The sequence below is a fragment of the Rutidosis leptorrhynchoides genome, chromosome 3, assembly GCF_046630445.1.
Source record: "Rutidosis leptorrhynchoides isolate AG116_Rl617_1_P2 chromosome 3, CSIRO_AGI_Rlap_v1, whole genome shotgun sequence".
Lineage (NCBI taxonomy): Eukaryota > Viridiplantae > Streptophyta > Magnoliopsida > Asterales > Asteraceae > Rutidosis > Rutidosis leptorrhynchoides.
In genome coordinates this window covers 69,027,151-69,046,848 of record NC_092335.1, presented here as the reverse complement: position 1 = coordinate 69,046,848, position 19,698 = coordinate 69,027,151, and the positions used below count along the sequence as shown (strand labels likewise).

General features: G+C 32.5%; 2 protein-coding genes and 1 non-coding gene across 4 annotated transcripts; 2 read left to right on the top strand and 1 right to left on the bottom strand.

Annotated features, from left to right (window-relative positions):
* The first annotated feature begins 462 nt into the window (after positions 1–462).
* Positions 463–5,551, top strand: LOC139896286 (mitogen-activated protein kinase kinase 3). 2 transcript variants are annotated; one of them, XM_071878883.1, is made up of 10 exons: positions 463–660; positions 741–995; positions 1,100–1,318; positions 1,398–1,535; positions 1,641–1,808; positions 2,095–2,208; positions 2,392–2,499; positions 2,701–2,792; positions 3,036–3,407; positions 5,338–5,551. In XM_071878883.1, the coding sequence occupies exons 1-9, from the start codon at positions 559–561 to the stop codon at positions 3,394–3,396; spliced, it is 1,557 nt and encodes a 518-aa protein (XP_071734984.1). In that variant the 5' UTR covers positions 463–558; the 3' UTR covers positions 3,397–3,407; positions 5,338–5,551. The 2 variants fall into 2 exon arrangements, with proteins under 2 accessions (XP_071734984.1, XP_071734985.1); XM_071878884.1 differs by having other exon boundaries at positions 5,316–5,551.
* A 3,558-nt stretch (positions 5,552–9,109) lies between these two features.
* TRNAQ-CUG (transfer RNA glutamine (anticodon CUG)) lies at positions 9,110–9,181 on the bottom strand. Its single transcript has one exon. It is a non-coding gene; the product is annotated as a tRNA-Gln (tRNA).
* A 7,321-nt stretch (positions 9,182–16,502) lies between these two features.
* Positions 16,503–19,392, top strand: LOC139896284 (protein kinase PVPK-1-like). The gene is made up of 3 exons (XM_071878882.1): positions 16,503–16,602; positions 16,885–17,861; positions 18,534–19,392. The coding sequence occupies exons 2-3, from the start codon at positions 16,927–16,929 to the stop codon at positions 19,354–19,356; spliced, it is 1,758 nt and encodes a 585-aa protein (XP_071734983.1). The 5' UTR covers positions 16,503–16,602; positions 16,885–16,926; the 3' UTR covers positions 19,357–19,392.
* Positions 19,393–19,698: the final 306 nt, after the last annotated feature.

Below are 19,698 nucleotides of genomic sequence, written 5' to 3'. Positions count from 1 at the left end.
CTTGACCCCCGCAATTACGCGACAGTTAGCAGCCAACTCTTACGGGCGTGTACTCCACACTCTCCAAACCCGTTGTTAAGTATAACTAGCTAACTCTTGCATTCAAGTAAATCGCAATCAACTAAAATGAATATTGGATGACACTAAAATCACCAACACAACTTTTGCTAAAATATTATCATTAAAAGTTACTTTTTTATACTGTTTGAGTGTCAAGAAAAGTATATGTTTAATGTTTTGACACCGTTTGTGTATCAGTGTATGTTTCTCTAAATTGAACTTAGATTTATTTTTTTGCAAAAAAATGAATTTACTTCCTTTTTGTGGAGGGAAATGAGTATACGCCCTAAATTATAGATATTTATTTTTTAGCTTTTCTTGTCATTATGCCCAAAAAAACCCTAGAGAAATCGAGGAGAATGATGATCTTAATTCATGATGTATGTGTGTCATTTGCAGGATTGAGTATGTTGTAGCATTGATATAAATATACATATACACAAAGTATATATGTATATACTAATATACTACTAGTATATAGTGTATGTACAATATACAATGGCTGGACTAGAGGAATTGAAAAAGAAACTAGTACCATTATTTGATGCAGAAAAGGGCTTTTCTTCAGGATCAACTTTGGATCCTTCTGATTCTTATATGGTAACAGTAATGTCGTTATTTGAGTAAATTTACACTTAGGTTACAGTAAATTTACTGATTCTGTAATTAATTATATGAAGCTATCAGATGGTGGGACTGTTAACTTACTTAGCCGATCTTACGGTGTATACAATATAAACGAACTCGGGTTGCAAAAGTGCACGTCGAGATCCGTCAATGATGTTGACGAAACAGAAAAGACTTATAATTGTGCTTCACATGAAATGCGTGTATATGGAGCTATAGGTAGTGGTGCTAGCAGTGTAGTTCAAAGAGCAATTCATATTCCAACTCATCGAATAATTGCATTAAAGAAGATAAACATCTTTGAAAAGGTCTGTATTATTGTGTATGAATGTATCATTTTGTTTTTGTTTCAATAGTTTGTATGTATATGTTAGTATTGTGTATGAAATTTGGTTCCCTTATGTTTTATTAGGAGAAAAGGCAGCAACTTTTAACTGAGATAAGAACGTTATGTGAGGCACCTTGTTATCAAGGTCTAGTGGAATTTTATGGGGCGTTTTACACACCTGGATCCGGGCAGATTAGTATCGCGTTAGAATATATGGACGGGGGTTCGTTAGCTGATATTGTAAAACGACAACGATGCATACCTGAAGCAGTTCTTTCTTTAATGGTTCAAAAGCTATTGCAAGTGAGTCACATTTTTCGTGTTTTCATGGCTTTTTTTCTTGTACTGTACTTGATACTTTCTATTATATTGTACTGTTCAGGGACTAAGTTACTTGCATGGAGTTAGATACCTGGTCCATAGAGATATAAAACCTGCAAATTTGCTTGTGAACCTCAAGGGAGAACCAAAAATAACCGACTTTGGAATAAGTGCCGGATTAGAGAATTCTATGGCCATGGTATGCATCTCTTAAAATGGTTTGTTTTTATTTACTTCACTTACTTTCAAATGCAAAGTTGTTTATGAATTTGTTATTTGTAATATCTCTAGATCCTTTTTTCAGTGTGCTACATTCGTTGGAACTGTAACATATATGTCACCTGAACGTATCCGAAATGAAAGTTATTCATATCCTGCTGATATTTGGAGCCTTGGTCTTGCTCTTTTTGAGTGTGGCACTGGAGAGTTTCCGTATACAGCTAACGAAGGACCTGTTAATCTTATGTTGCAGGTATGAATATCAAGTTCTTATTGGACATGTCGGGTTTAACGTTTTAAGGATATCTAAGCTAAATCAACCGGTGTATAATTTTGTACTATCATATACTACGTATATGCTAATTCCCCGAGGATAGTTGGTAAACTTTATACGAAATATATCATTTTGTGAATAAAATGTATATAGAAACAAGTGAAACAACACCCTTTGAGTTGTCTCCTATTTTTTTGGTTTTCTTATATTTGTGCTATTATATATATAATATATAATATATAATATATTTGTCATATCTTAACAGATCCTCGATGATTCGTCTCCATCACCTCCAAAAGACGTCTTTTCTCCAGAATTCTGCTCATTTATCGATGATTGCTTGCAGAAAGACCCTGATGCAAGACCAACTGCAGAGCAGGTAAAAAAAGGGTGCAACTTTGCATGATTTGTTCGCGTTTGACATAAAAAAGAGAGAGAAAAAAGATAACTTTTTGAAGGATCGTTAGTAATGGCACATTTCAGAGATTATGAGTTTACTTTTTTGAAGGGTTGTTAGTATTTTATAAGGAACTTATAGTTTTCAGTTGATATACTTATGCAGCTTCTTTCACATCCATTTATCAAAAAGTACGAGAATGCCGAAGTGGACTTGGCAGCGTTCGTTCGTAACATTTTTGATCCAACACAAAGACTGAAAGATTTAGCAGATGTAAGTTGTTTTTCTTATAAGAGTAACTGTTCATATCTTGTATACTAATGAAGTAACACGTTCAAGCTGGTGGCATGTGCACAGGACTAAATAGAAACAGTTTATGCACTTCAAAAGGTGTAATATGTACACGTTAAAAACATCTGCAGCATGGATAAATCTTCATTGCATCTATTGAATCTTATGTTATTGTTTCATCAGATGCTAGCAGTACATTATTATCTACTTTTTGACGGGTCCGATGAACTTTGGAAGTATGCAAAGAGCTTCTATACCGACTGTTCAACTTTCAGGTAGATGTGATTGACAATTTTTTTTTTTTTTTTTGGTTTTAATTGTAGCTTATGTCAATTGTACATGTAATAGTTAGGCCACCAATGTTCTGGAAAATAATTAAAATTCCACCAGAGTTGCGGAAAATGACAGTTTTACCCTCTCCCTTTTTGATATGGCCGCGATGACATGTGACCGTGGGTTGAGTGTGCAATATTCCTAAACATATGTTTTTGTAACATTATCTTGCTTCACTGTTTCAGCTTTTCGGGGAAAGAATCAATTGGTCCGAATGATATTTTCACGACTCTGTCGAATATTCGGAGTACATTAGCTGGGGAATGGCCTTCTGAAAAGCTTGTTCATGTGGTTGAGAAGTTACAATGTAAGGCCCACGGTGAAGATGGAGTTGCAATTCGTGTGTCGGGATCGTTCATTGTTGGAAACCAATTCTTGATATGTGGAGATGGTATACAAGCAGAAGACGTACCCGATTTCAAAGATCTAAATATCGACATACCTAGTAAACGAATGGGAACGTTTCAAGAACAGTTTATAATGGAAGCTGGGAATGTTATTGGCCGATACTCCATTGCTAAACAAGAGCTTTACATCATCCAATAGATCATTCATCGGTAAGCATATATCTAGAGGTGGAAATATCGTTCTGTTGGACTTTATGGGTTATACTTTCTCTATAACTGCGGCTAAAATGAAAACTAGTAAACAAATTTGAAAACTATGTTTAAAATTATCTCAAACAAACTTTTAGCTATTTATGATAATTTAGATCTTGTTATAATCAGTGTTGCAAACGTCGTTCGGTGCGTTCGTTGCGACGTTTTTGTGACTAGTCCGTCTCGACCCCGTCTCGCCATCTAGTAAGTCTGTCAACGGTCAAAAGTTGGGTCAAAGACGGAAAAGTTGGGTCAAAGACGGGAAAGGTCGTGTCAACGTCGGTCAAAACTAAAAAATTTGGTTAAAATCGGTCAAATCGATCGAAATAGATGTAGTTTTAGTGTTACTTTACTGTATTATATTAACAGTAATAGCGATTATAGGTACAAACTGGTCAGTCAAACGAAGGTTTTTTGGCTTTAAAATGTGTGTGTGTGTGTGTATATATATATATATATATATATATATATATAGGGGCAGGATCAATGGGGAAGTGACCAATCGGGGGGAAGCAATTTTTTTTTTTTTTCGTGTTTTTTGGATTTTTTTTTTTTCGGCATCAAGATCACGCGAAAATATGAACATTTAGAAGAGACACTTCGTGATGAATGTTATTATTTAGGCGGGAAAACGATCGACAAAAATAATATTCAAGATAATATTGTTCGTGAAGAATATGAACGTTTTTTTTCCATGTTTTGTGAAGTAAAATTTAGCCCGATTTAGAGTTTAGAGTTTAGAGTTTAGAGTTTAGGGTTTAGGGTTTAGGGTTTAGGGTTTGGTGTTTTGGGTTTATTCCATAAACCCAAAACACCAAACCCTAAACCCTAAACCCTAAACTCTAAACAACAACAACAACAATACCCAATCCCGCGCCTGCGAGGTAAAAGTTGTAAGGTTTTCCCTGTTCGGGTTACCCGGGAAGGGCGAGTAATCCGACCCCATACTCTAGTGTACGCAGCCCATCAGGAATACTCCCTGGCTGTTTCCAACCCTTCCCTGGCCACCCCAAGAATTGAACCTGAGACCTCTTGCAAGGATCTCAGGGCCCCAACCACTTGGGCTACCTCGGGTTACCCTAAACTCTAAACCGTTCGTGTTAAAAACTCAATCTAAATCCTAAATCTAAACCCTAAATCTAAATCCTAAATCTAAACCCTAAATCTAAACCCTAAACCCTAAATTTCTAAACCCTAATATCTAAACCCTATAAACCCTAATATCTAAACCCTAATATCTAAACCCCAATAGCTAAAACCTCAACATACGCTCGAAAAACACGATAATTGTTATATATTACTTCTTCGAGCGTTTTCCCGCCAAAATAAAAACATTTATCACAAAGTGTCTCTACTAAATGTTCATATTTTCATCCCATCTATAATGTTCGTGAACAAAGTTTTTTCAAAAAACAAAAAAAAAAAAATAAGTTTTTGCTTCCCCCGATTGGTTACTTCCCTCTTGATCCTGCCACTATATATATATATATATATTATATAGAACGCCCGTCTCGACCCTGTCTCAACGTTTTAAGGTCCTGACCGTCTCGACCCCGTCTCGCGTCTTTTTCAACCTTGGTTATAATACATAAAACACGTTTATTATATATAAGATGCAGTATAGTTTTAAGGTCCTGACCGTCTCGACCCCGTCTCGCGTCTTTTTCAACCTTGGTTATAATACATAAAACACGTTTATTATATATAAGATGCAGTATAGACAATAAAGTGTTTTTGGGTTGGTCCAACCCATACTGAACATTGAATCTTCAGACCTATACCCATTTTGAACCGTTAAACATCCAGCCTGGACTGCTCATTTGCCACTTCTATACGTCTTGTGTCTGAGCTTTAATGCCTTGTTAGTTAATGTTCTACTGGTGTCCAGGTCATGAAGTGTCAATTGGTGAAGAGATTAAGCTGTTTTATTTTTCAGTCGTGATGTAGTTGTGGTTCGTTCTTGCCTGAACCTACTTATGTTCGAAGTGGCAATATTGATGGATATGATTTGTTCCACGTGGATGAGATGATCTCCATTTTGTTGTAACGATTAGTCTATATGTAAGTTTGTGACACATAGTTACAGTAAGGAATTACATAACCCTATTTCGTGATGTAGTTGTGGTTCGTTCTTGCCTGAACCTACTTATGTTCGAAGTGGCAATATTGATGGATATGATTTGTTCCACGTGGATGAGATGATCTCCATTTTGTTGTAACGATTAGTCTATATGTAAGTTTGTGACACATAGTTACAGTAAGGAATTACATAACCCTATTAGCTTGCTTAAATATTGTGTTATAGGACATGGTAGTTTATGTACTGTAATACACCTGGATACAATCATAGTAACCCCCATGTACAATGCTGGTGTGGAAACGAATAAAGACGGTCTTCATTTTTACATTACATTTTGAATTTTAATTTTATACTCCGTACTATTTTACTTTTGTCCTAATACAAATCTAAATCTACTACTTTTTTTTTTTTTGTCGAAATAACGAAACTTTTATAAATACGGAAAACTTTTTCGAATAGAAAAGTATCTACAATAAAGGATACAACGATAGAAACTCCGAAGAGGCTTGTACCTAGAATGCGACAACTTTACAAACTATCTATCCGAGCCTCAACTTAATCAAACCGTAATAAAACCTGAAAACAAATAACGCATACAACAAACTAACGAAACCAAACAATCCATGCTACCATTTAGTTTGTGAGCAAATGTAGAAGAAGGCTTTGAATACTGTTCTTTTCTTCTACATGACCACATTAGGAGTTTAGGACTAATACCAACAGTCAATTAATTTAAGTACTGTCATTTTAGGTACATCTTGAACTTGAATAAAATGTTATGAAACAAGGTCATATTTATTAACATGCAATTAGTCGAGTGCTCAACATAAAATTTCTTTGTAAACTAACCCTAGTTCCTAGTTGATGTCAGTTAAAATAGCTGATTATTTGTCACTGAATAATTTTATAACTTAAGGTTAGTTGTAACAACTATCTCAAAATCAGGGGCGTCCTGTCGATTTCAATTTTTCATATAGGTCATGTTCAGTTATTAAAAAATAGGCCTTTAGTATACATAAGTTTTAAACAATTGCAAGAATAAGTTCATTAAATACTAAAAAAATACCAAAAAAAAAAATACTAAAAAAATACTAAAAAAATAGGTTAAGTGCAAGTATCAGTCATAACAGTAATGTTCATAAGTACTACAAATTGGTTGATTATGAGTCTCTTTGAATTATGGGCCATGTACAAGCGCACATGTTAAACACCATCAAATCCGCCCCGCTCAAAATAGCATAGCAGGGTTTTGATATTTTTATGAAATTTTTACATATTCAAATCTCAATAGCGACGCATCTTAGTGCGGTCATGAAATTTGAGTAGAATATCTGCCGTCTCCAATAGCGTGAACGCAGAACCCTACTTGCATTGTTGGTTGTAACGAAGCTATTATACAATGTTTAAAATTTTATTATGTTCCGTTTTGGATGATGTCTAAGGGTGTGTTTGGGTTAGGAGCTTATTGAAGCTTATGGGAGCTTATAGGAGCTTGAGCTTATGATTTTAATAAGCTACAAGTCATAAGCTTCGTTTGGTAGATAAAAAAAAGTAGAGCTTATGAAAATCATAAGCTCTGAAAAAATAAGCTACTTTAAGTAGCTTATGAAAAAAAATAGAGCTTATGAACTGGATAATAAGCTCCAGCTAATTTACCAAACACTTATAAAAAATAATAAGCTCCAGCTACCAGCTTCAAAAATAAGCTCCAGCTCCAGCTCTATCTCATAAGCTCCAGCTCCAGCTACAAGCTCCGGCTCCAGCTACTTTCATTCAAACACACCCTAACTAAATTGAATAAATGAACTTTCATTCTAGAAACAGAAATGGAACACTCAAAGAATATGATTACAATTATAATAGCTTTTAAGTTAGGGTACCAATTCGTACCATACCAATTTTTCTCACACACTACTAATTATGTTCCAATATTGTAGCCGACAATGCTATAATAAAGATAGTGGTACGTGTACAAAATTTGTTATGTACAGTACAAATTATTAGCCTTTAAATTCAAGAAAACGATTTTTACTAGAAAGATTTTACTTCGTAAAAAACTTTAAAATATTTTTTGTGAAAAGATTGTACTTTCCTTGTAAGGCGCACAAAATTTGTTCATGAAAATCAATTTTTTTTTTTTTTTTTTTTTTTTTAACTCTTCCTTCTTAAATGTCATATGGAATATTTGGAAAATAATAATAATTACAGTATATTTATATTTATAAAGATTTATTATTACATTAATTAAATTAATTATGGGCCAAGATGGCAACGCAATCACACGTAGTGGCTTATTTTCTGGGGAATCTAATGGGCCCGGGTCTGTCACCTTCCACACTCACTAATCATATCCAAACAGTTGCCCATGTTCCAATACCCACCCCCAAAAGGGTAATATTGTAATTTCACAAAGCGCGGGAAATATAGCCGTTATAAACATCTTGGCGCCAAAAACCCAAATTTTCAACGAGATTTGTTCTACTATTTATTCATTTCCCCTTCCTATGTACTCTCAATTTCATCAGCTCTTATTTTTATAAAAATTTTCTTCCTAAATAAATATTGCGATTAAAATGTGTACTCGATTGAGATCCTTTTCAAGTAAAAAAGAAAGCGGTGAGTGTGATACAAGTTCCGATTTCGGTTCAACGACTCCAATTGCCAAAGGATCGAGGCTTACGTGTCCCCCGCCACCGAGGAAGAGGCGGCCGGTGGTAAAATGCCGTAAAAATGGTGATATCGAGTTTTTTACTTCACCGGAATTGGATTCTTTTTTTGACTACTTTACAAATGTTCACAGTACAAAATGCAGGTCTTAATTTTTTGGGAGCTTTTGTATGAATGTATATATATTTTATGTTAATAGGCTCATAGCTATGTATATATGATGAATAAACAATAATAATTAATAAGTTTGAAATTTAATATGGTACTCGTATTACTTTTATTGATTTTGCTTTCCTGATAGCATTATATATTTATGTTTTGAGTTTTATCGAAGAGTATAACTAATAATAACTGGTTATGTATATATCGAAATGTATATGAGTATGACATACAGAGTAATATAGTTTAACTACTCTTCAATTGTCTAAGAAAATATATTTGTAGTCTCTACTTTTTTATTTATTTAGTTAATAACCTGTAATCTTATAAAATGTAGGCTATATCTGTGTTTGTATATTATAATACGGAGTATTTTGTACGCGTATTAATTAGTTATTTATTATATACTTAAATAAGTTAAGTTTCATAAAATTATCGGAGTAATTATAATTATCAGGAAAAAAACTTCGCTTGCAGAGAGCTAATAACATTAAATATATACATTATTATATATTATATATATTTTTAAAAATCCGAATAATAAGAAATGGGGTTTGACAGTAAAAGTGTAAGTTAAAACACAGATAAAGCGAATATTATAAATTACTGTCTTAATCAGTATAAGCTAGTAGATTGATTAAAGAATATGGATGATTACAACAGCAGAAAACCGACTTTGTTTGACATTAAAAAAATAGTTATGTTGAATTTTATTTTATATTTATATAAAAATAATTGTGTAAATATAAAAAAAAGGTCCTACCGAGATTTGAACTCGGGTTACTGGATTCAGAGTCCAATGTCCTAACCACTAGACCATAGGACCAATGTGTTAATTAAATACATAAACACATAATTATATTGAATTTATATTATGAAAAATAATGACAAATTCCTCCTTTTCTAGTGTTGGACTACTTTTGTGTTTAGTCATCTTACTATATGAGCGATATATGAACGATCATGAGAGGCTCGGAGGGGGAGCAACCCGATAGATCGCCCAGGATATAGTTTTTAGAGGTCAATTCTTTTTATACATACATACACAATAGAAGATTCGAGAAAATAGAGAAACTAAGGAAATCCAACTGAAGCAACAAAGGTGAATCACAAGATAGGCCCAAAAACAACAATAAAAAAAGCTCTATAAAAATTGAAATCAAAGTCCACTAACATTCTGACAAGGCTCAGAGGGTCTTATTTTAAATAGCTTATATTATTTGTTTCCTTTTTAAAATAATATCTAATATCTAATACTCGTTAGAGTCTAAATGTCTTTTTTTTTTCCCATCTTGTTCTAGGTAATTAAATTCTCGGGATCAACTATAATTGTATGGGTTGTGTGTGTGTGTGTGTGTGTGTGTGTGTGTGTGTATATATATATATATATATATATATATATATATATATATATATATATATATATATATATATATATATATATATATATATATATATATATATATATAATCTTTGTGCTTGCTTTTCAAAAAAAAATGATGCACAATTATTGGGGTGATCATCAAATCTTGTGAATTAATATACAAGCTAGCTATTTAAAAACAACAACGTTATACTCAATTAGTATGTAACAATTAATGGGGATTGTTCGAAAAACTTACTAATTTCCGGTGATATAACACAAAGTTTTTCTCGACTATATACTAATTTTCAATTTTGAACCTACAAACTTATGGTTAATGATTAGCTCGATAACAGCAGGCTAATAAATAATAACCCCTGAGTACTCGTACTCATATTTAGTCAGGGGCGGAGTTTTTTTAGGGCATTAGGGGGCCCTCGCCCCTCCAAAAGTTTCAGTAAGTAATGGTATTTTGTAGTCCTTTGAGTTACGGATGTTTGACCTTTTGAATCAGGGTAATTGCCCAAAATACACTTTTTTAAGTTTTCCTACAAAATACATTTTTTTTAAAAAAAATTGTCTTTTTATGCCATTGGGTAGACCAAAGTGTTTGTCGACCACCATATACCTTGGTCGACCACCTCATTTTTCAAGGTGGTCGACCAAGCTTCATTGAGTTTTCCGGTCGAGTACCGTGTTAACATGGTCGACTACCTCTCATTATTTCATGGTCGACTACCCCAACAAAAAACAACGCGGCGCCCCAATACATGGTTGACTACCAATTAAAAAGTTCAATTAAGAAGATGCGTTTAAAACGTGGTCGATTACCAATTAATCTAAAAGAGGCTGAACTTGGTGGCTTCAAGTACGGATACAAAAGGAAAAATAATAATAAAGAACGTGGATGCTCCGGCAGTCGTTTTTTATTGACTGAGAAAAACAAAAACCAATAAAGAGTGTAGTAATATATCAACAAGGTTAAAAGGAAAGCAACATTTTCTTTCAAGATTCAAGAATTTAGTTTATTAATATTATTATTGGGCAGTATTCAAGCACATATTACTTGTTGGCAGTATTCAAGCAACCTTAACCTTTTCTTTTAATTGGTAGTCGACCATGTATTAGGTCGCCCGCATTGTTTTTTGTTGGGGTAGTCGACCATGAAAAAATGAGAGGTAGTCGACCATGTTTACACGGTAGTCGACCCGAAAACTCAATGAAGCTTGGTCGATCACCTTGAAAAATGAGGTGGTCGACCAAGGTATATGGTGGTCGACTAACACTTTGGTCTACCCAATGGTGTAAAATGTAAAAAGACATTTTTTTTTTTTTACAAAAAAAGTGTATTTTGAAATAAAACTTAAAAAAGTGTATTTGGGCGAATTTCCCTTTAAATCGTTGGCTGTATGAAGAAGATATGACGAAAATTGTGAAGACGCGTACATTTTGTTTTCATCAACACTCTACTTCATTCTTTCATATCTCTTGGGCATTTTTATCTTGAAATCAAGTTTAAAACTAAAGTTTAAGAAGTTAATTTAGATGATGTAAACTTAAGATTCATATTGTCAACTAAAATGTGTATAAAATATGCAATTTTGTCCACCCAAAAATAGTGTTTTTCCTTGCTAAAAACATATCACGCATTAAAAAAAAAAAATCAGCCTCTTCAACCGCAACGTTCAAACTCCGCCACTATATTTACTGAAATGTGTGATTTGGAGAGGACTTGATAGGACGTTTCTCGTTGTCTCATATAATATGCAGTGTGAAAAGATTTCGACGTTTAGTTTGTAAATTGTATATTCAAATTATATCAATTGAAAGTATGATTTTATTATGATTTATGATTTATGATAAACGGTCAGCCACGCGTTGCGACAGCAGACCCTTATTTTTTATATTTAACGTAATTATCCAGTTTTTCATTGTATGCAACTTATGTTTTAAATTAAATACTTAAGCGTTAATAATTTTTAACAAAATCAAGAAGAAAATATGTTTCAAATCAATAATTAAAATCAACATAATATTCATTTAATATTTAAGTGTGGGAGTAGAAACAAAATTTATAAAGAAAAAGAGGAAAAATGTAAATAAAAATTTTAAATAAAATATTTAAAAAAATAAAAAAAGTGGTCAATAAAAAATAAACAAAGTAGAGGACAAATAAAAAACATTAAGGGGTGTATTGTGAACAACTTCAAAAAATGGAGGATTAATGGGCAAAAGAGTATGATAAAGGAAATAAAGTAGCAAAAGGGGGAAACGCTAGCAGGGAGTCGAAAGCAAGACACTCCCGGTAACAAACGCGTCTAACCACTTATCCAATCTTGCTTTTGTTATAACCACTTATCCAATCTTGCTTTTGTTATATCGTAGTACGATATTTAATATATTTACTTTTACAGAAGTCGTTTTACAAAGCAAAATCTCAATTGAGATTTACTGTTCATTCATTTTCTATTTGAATATATATACAATAATGAAATAATGAAATAATGATAATATGATAGAGCGAAAAAGAAAGATATGGGGTAGCTAATAATTATGGAAACAGTTGACTACATAACTACCGAACTACGCGTTTCTTAAATGCTTAAATATATCAGAGTAAGTGTGTGATGTATGAATGTATATAGTGGGTGTGTTTGAGAAGCTATATGCTTCAAAAAGATTGTATTCTGTTGAGAGTTTTAATACAAAGTTGGCTTTTCAAAAAAAAAAAAATATATCAGAGTAAGTTTACATAAACATGTTGACATCGTTTACATATTTCTGTTTGGTTATTAAAGAATATAAAAGAGTTGGTGAGTGCCATATTCTTTTACACCTTTTGTTACAAGGACCAACTTGGGTCTACGTACGTGGTGTTAAGCTTGAGATCATTTTTTTAACGGTGATATCAATATGCTCTCATTCGTCACATATACACGCAGGAGGAAACTATTCACACACTATCTTCGCATTGGGTACCTGATGTGCTTTAAATTAAACAGAAAGTCTTAAGGCATGCACCATATTACCCCAACATAATCCTTGAGAAAACTCCCCTCCCAGGATTTGAACCCTCGCCTATAATTTTAAGGACGTGGGTCCGGAATCAACACAAGAGTTGTACCACTCAGACAATGCCTCGGTGGTTTGAGATCATTTTAATTAACAATGTATATGTTTAAGTATCACATAATCGATGTGTCAGAAATGAAGATTAGTACTATATACTTCAATATCACTAACTTTTAGATGATTTACCCGTGTACAAGGTTATAAAACTCGTTACCCAGAGTAATATGTCGGCATTTTTGAAGCGAGTAATCGACAACTCAGAAATTAATCGAGGATTAAACGAATTTAATCTTTTATACTTTTAAAATACGAAGTAATAAATTTTAAAATTGTATATGTAAAAAAAAAACTGTAAATATAAAGTTTAACATAATCGTTTAGAAAATAAATATAAACGTTCATTTGTTTAGAAACTCTAAATTCTAGTTTAAATTCATACTAACATGTTAACAATGACTTTTATGAAGGTGATTGAAAAAAGACAGAAAATACCCTCACATGCTAAGCACATGTGAACACGCACATGTGAACACTTAACGAAAGTTGATTAACGGTCGTTAGTGGGTTGGACAATATTACCTCAATTCTACACTTTTTGAAATCATAATCCTTTTCCTGACAATTTAAAGTACATAATCCTCTACGTGACTGAGCAAAAATGATATTACATTTATTGTCAATTTAAGTAACTTGTGTTATATTTTCGATTTATTTGCCCTTAAATGAATTTTGAAAAATCAGATTGGCCTTTTTATAAAAGGAGTAATTGTGGATTAATCGGAAGTAATCAGAATTTTTGTAAGCAGTGACTCTTAGAATAATTATCAAAGTATCTCAGCTCTCGGTCCCAGTAACATAAATAAACCATAAGAAACTCTTCAACGCTTGACTGTATAATTACATAATTGATGTATCACATTGAATACTTGAATCCAATTAGAAATGTTGGAACTCATTAAGAAATAAAGTATACGTACAAAATTTACAAATTGATGTGTCAATATCAAGTCGAATAGAATAGAATATTATATAAAATATTAGCACGTTTTTCTGTCTCATACAGTCATACATGTTATTAGAGTTTTTCAATATTTTGTAAAAAGTTTATGATCGAATCATTTTTCTGTTTCCAAATCGAAATAGATATAAACAACAATAGTCGTTAGTTTAGATATAAAAAGTTTAGGGTTAATAATGGTTTAGTTCTTAAAAAGATATATTTTTGCGTTTTAAGTTTTAACTATTTTTTCCTTGTGATTTAATCTTCTAGCTGAAATTTTAACGGTTTAACCGGGATACTAGTGAAATGACCCGTGAAATCACGGGTTTGGTTAAACAAAACAGTTTAATAATATGTTTTAGGAATTAAGTGAATGTAAATGCTAAAGTCGTTTAGTTTAATGACCCGTAAAACTACGGATTATGACTAAGAAACTTATCGTTGTTTTTACAAACATGTGTAGACATGTATTCGCATACATATATAACGCAATTAATCACGTAAAGAAAATCAATATTTGAATATTAATATTATAATAATAATAATGCTAATTATAATAATAATAATTAATAATAATAATAATAATAAAGTTTGCTTAAAAATTGAGTATTTATATCTGTAATAATAATTATTACTAATAACAAATGCCTTTTGATTTTTTTTTAAAAATTAAATATAATTATTATATAAAATTTGTATAATATACTTTAAAATTTGTACATTTGTTCATTGAGTGTTCTGTAGAAGATTGTACAAATTATTTTAAAGTTTGTACATATGATCATGTGGATGTTTTATCGTTTTCTAGGGTTTTAATTTGATTTGGAAAAAAGCAGATATTTTGAGGTCAGCGAGTTGTATCCGTATATGCTTTTTGATTTAGCGAATATATTGCGGAGCACGGGGGTAATTTTATTTACCATATAAAAAAATAAATACTCCTTAAATTACAAAAGGAATAAAGGCTGCATCTTTTGTTAATTTATATCTTAATCATAATTGATTGTAAAGATTAAATTTTAATTGTAAATTAAATTGATTTATGATGTCATTTAAGTGGGTTAGATTTTTTTCTATTTTCTTTTTGATTTTTTTGCAATGAAGAAAAATGACTATTTATGATGTCATCATTATAGTATTTTAATATTAACTAGTGAAATGACCTGTGGAACCACGGGTTTGTTTAAATTGAACAGTTTAATGATATGTTTTAGGTATTAAGTGAACGTAAATGCTAAAGTCATTTAGTTTAATGACCCGTGGGACCACAGAGTCCAACAAAGACACTCGTCAGCTGAACATTTCATCAAACACCTAAAATGCATATTAAACAACCCACATCCAATCATAGAGATAATATTGGTTGTCATTTTATTTTAAAATTGTAAATTACAATATAAATTTAGAATTGGTTTCCTGCTACCTAGCTTTTATACCTTCTCGTACACAATTCAAAATAATTAATAAAAATAATTCAAAAATATTTAATTTTAATAATTAAAATAATTATTAATAAGATTTAATAATAATAATTAATAATTAATTAATAAGATTTAATTTTAATTCAAAATTATTTAAGTTAATTAATGACATTACCCACCATTCTTACATTTTTTTCTTTTTTTTATTTTTTCTTAATAAAGAAATTAGTCTAATAATGACATTATCATTATAAAATTTTAATATTAACGATAGATGTTCTTTGATGGTTTCTAATGTTTATCTTTTTGCAACGACTTCCAAGGTTTGTAAAGTTTAATTAAGAGTATTTTATTTTTATTCATTTATTTTTTTTTGTTATCTTACAGATATATCTATATATATACACAAACACACACTTTTTTTTTCTTCTTTTTTTTTTTGGCCGGAGGTCATTTGGAAGCAATCTCTTTATCCGTCGAACAGAGAGAGGGGAACCTTCTCTACTTTTGGAGTGTTTCACTCGGGGTGGAGAAACAACTTCTCTTTATTCAAAGATAGAGTAAGGATTGTCTACGTCTCACCTCCCCATACCGTACACATGTGGAATTGGGTCTGTTGTTGTTGTTGTTGTTATATCTTTTAATAATTCCATGGGCTAAATTCATAAAACATTAAACAAATATGTTAACGTAACCATTTAAAGGAATAATTCATTAGAATACAATTAAATGGTTAAATGATAACTAGAAATATGCGCTTAAACCATTATTAACCATAAACTTCAATTTTATGTTATACAGTATATATTAGTGTGTCTTTTTTGCTAGGTTTATCGTTATGTCACATTGTCAGCATAACATAAGAATGCATTCTTTGTGAAGTCATACAATCAATTAAGTACCGTTATTGTTTTAAATCAAGTTTCGTGTAACAATTTAACATCTCGTATATGCTGTAATACATATATTGATAGTAACTCATATTAATAGTAAAGATGTATTTTTTCTAAAAATTTATACCATAATGAAGTTGCACTATCAGTTTCCATTATTTATTTCTTCATGAATCATAAATTTATAAGGTTGATTGTATAACATTTAACTTGATACACTTAATCGTACAAGATAGGAACCAACAAATAGGAGTAACTGAGTAAGTATGAGTTTTAGGGGGTCAAATTAAACTTTTACAAAGTTTGGTGCACAAAACTGAAAATACCAGCATTCTTTTTACCTCCAAAAACAAAACCTCCAATTTCCCCCAAAAGTGATTCGCTAATTTTCTTAAAAATAAAATTTTGATCTTGTTTCGATCAGACTCAAAACGGTTACAGTAAGATCAGTTCTCCGTTGCTCTCACTTTCTTCATGCAGTTATGAATCTTTAATCAGGTATGCATTTTAATTTCATCATTTTCACCCAAATTTGGGATCTTTGAGTGAACAATCTTACGTCTTGAATTCTATTCATTTTGAAATTCTAGTTTCTGCGTGATTCTCTATCTGTTAATTGAGTTTATAAAACTTGTAATGCGATATAATCTTTTTAGGGTTTGCTTAAAGATTTAGAATGGGTTCTTTACATGCTAATAATATTGTTGAGTTGACATGGAGATGATAAATTGATAATCCAATTAATAAATCAAGAAAACTGCATTTTTGATGTTCTTGTAGGTGGTGATTGTGTTTATTTCAATAGTGGTTGAATGCGTTTAGATGGATTCCATTATTGATGGGGTTGGTTCATTGGCAACTAGCCATAAATCTGCAACAAGATTAGGGTTCAATCGCACTGCTAATAACCGACCACCAAATTCACTCTCATCGAAACAATCAAGACCCGAAGAATCCACACCTTCAACCCATTTGTTAGCAGAAACCTCAAGTGGAAGTTCAAAACTTTCATACAAAACGACTTATGATTATCCAAAAGATAATTTGGATCCTGTTATGGTCAAACCGCAATCAGTTGGACCCAAAGTAGTCCTCAGTCAAACCAGTAGCCAGGTTAGATTCCACCCAAGCCCACAAAACAGTTTATGTTCAAATACACATTTTACTGAAGCCAAAGAAAGTTTCAGCACAGAAGTTAGTGAATTTGCAAGCACGTATGAAAAGGCTATCGAAAACGGTCAAATTAGTCAACCGATTGACTATCTTGAAAGCAACAAGTCAAGTAGTTTATATAGGGGAAGCACTGGGAGTGATTTTAGCGATATCAGCAGCTCGAGTAGTTACAATAGTGCCATTTACAGACCTCACATGCAAAACGACACGAGATGGGAAGCTATTCAAGAAGTGAGATCCAAAATCGAATCGGGGTTGTTAGAAATGTCACATTTTAGACAGTTGAAGCAGTTAGGATGTGGAGATATTGGAAGTGTTTATCTTTCTGAGTTAATTGGTACACAAACTTATTTTGCACTGAAGGTTATGGATAAAGCCATGTTAGCAAGTAGGAATAAGCTTGTAAGGGCACAAACAGAACGAGAAATCTTGCAATCTTTAGATCACCCGTTTTTGCCTACTTTGTATGCCCATTTTGACACTGAGAAATTGTCTTGTTTGGTGATGGAGTATTGTCCTGGAGGAGATTTGCATGCTCTCCGCCAAAAACAACCAGGGAAGTGTTTTTCTGAGCACGCAGCGAGGTTAGTTATCTTTTGCATTTGACTTGTGAATTATTTACATGTAAACGGGTTAATATGGGTTTTTGTTTGATTTATAATGGTTGAAAATGGGTTGAAAGTCACCTGACGAGTATTTAAATGCGTAAATATCTGGATAAATCATTTGTTAAAGATCAGTTATCACTTAATATTTTAGCTATACATAGATAGTTAATGTGTGGTGAACAAAATGGGTCTCACGGGTCAAACAGAAAAAATGTAGCTAGAATAAAAAATTGGGTCAAATGGGTCAAACGGGTAGAAACATCTCGAATGTGTATTTTTATTGCTCAAAACTGGGTCATATGCTATACGTTGATAGTTAGTTTGTGGTGCATGAAATGGGTCACGGGTCAAACAGAAAAAATGTAGTTAGAATCAAGCATGGTTCAAATGGGGTGAAACGTCATCAGTGTATTTTTATCGCTTAAAGCCTCTTGAATCATTTGGTTGAAATAGTTACCTTATTTTTAAACCAAAATATAAATTTATAATCATATTTGGTACACTAATTAATTTTATGAAGGATTTTGACAGAAAGTGGATCTAATGAACTTTATTATTCGTTCATTCTGACCCAAATGTGTTTGACCCATGACCCATTTGTTCACCTCTGGTTTATATGTTACTGATTAAGTGGTGAATATTATGCAGGTTTTATGTAGCAGAAGTTCTCCTTGCTTTGGAGTACTTGCATATGCTCGGGATCATTTACAGAGACCTTAAACCAGAGAATGTATTAGTAAGGGAAGATGGTCATATTATGCTCTCGGATTTCGATCTTTCTTTGAGATGTGTTGTAAAACCTAGACTAGTTCGATCCACGAACACCGTTATAGAACCCAAAAGCTCCAGTTCACGTGTTCAACCCACTTGTATGGAACCATCTTGTATGATCCAACCATCATGCATCCAACCATCCTGTTTCGGTCCACGGTTCATGAGCAGCAAGTCAAAAAAAGATTACATCAGATCTAAACCAAAAGTGGAAATATACAACCAAATGATCCCACTACCTGAGCTAATCGCAGAGCCAACAAACGCACGGTCCATGTCATTTGTCGGGACCCACGAGTATCTAGCACCAGAAATCATAAAAGGTGAAGGGCATGGTAGTGCTGTTGATTGGTGGACATTTGGGATTTTTCTTTATGAGTTGCTGTTTGGTAAAACTCCGTTTAAAGGTGGGAGTAATCGGGCTACTTTGTTCAATGTGGTTGGGCACCCGTTACGGTTCCCGGAATCACCGTCCGTTAGTTTTGCAGCGAGGGATTTGATCAGAGGGTTATTGGTTAAAGAACCGCAACATCGGCTTGCTTATAGAAGAGGAGCTACTGAGATAAAGCAACACCCGTTTTTTGAGAGCGTGAATTGGGCATTGATCCGATGTGCAACTCCACCAGATGTACCGATAGCGTCACCAAAAAGTGTAGATGTGAAACCTTCTGGTAACTACTTAGAGTTTGATTTGTTTTAGGTTAGAAAGATTGAAAATTTTGTAAAAAAATATGATTGGAAAGTGTATATTCTTTGTGTTGGTTGGATTGTGCTAACAGAAGCACCAAAAAGAACATTTTTTTTTTTAAATATAAAGTTGCATTTGGTGTGATATATACTGGTCAAGAGATAAATGATAGAACTATAAGTTATTAGGAATGTAGGTGAAATTTTATTTAAAAAGTTATATAATTTAATAAAAATAATCAACATTAGAACCTATACGAAGAACATAAGCCTTGTTCCCTCATCATAACTTGCAGTCAATTGGGCACTGATCCGATGTGCAACTCCACCAGGTAGTGTAGATGTGAAACCTTCT

What these genes read in the sequence shown, in the direction of transcription:
- LOC139896286 (XM_071878883.1), top strand. Translation starts at nt 559, where the DNA reads ATGGCTGGACTAGAGGAATTGAAAAAGAAACTAGTACCATTATTTGAT. An exon ending in ATCCTTCTGATTCTTATATG is followed by an intron (nt 661 to 740) that starts GTAACAGTAATG and finishes AATTATATGAAG; the next exon opens with CTATCAGATGGTGGGACTGT. An exon ending in CTGTTAATCTTATGTTGCAG is followed by an intron (nt 1,809 to 2,094) that starts GTATGAATATCA and finishes ATATCTTAACAG; the next exon opens with ATCCTCGATGATTCGTCTCC.
- LOC139896284 (XM_071878882.1), top strand. Translation starts at nt 16,927, where the DNA reads ATGGATTCCATTATTGATGGGGTTGGTTCATTGGCAACTAGCCATAAA. An exon ending in TTTTCTGAGCACGCAGCGAG is followed by an intron (nt 17,862 to 18,533) that starts GTTAGTTATCTT and finishes AATATTATGCAG; the next exon opens with GTTTTATGTAGCAGAAGTTC.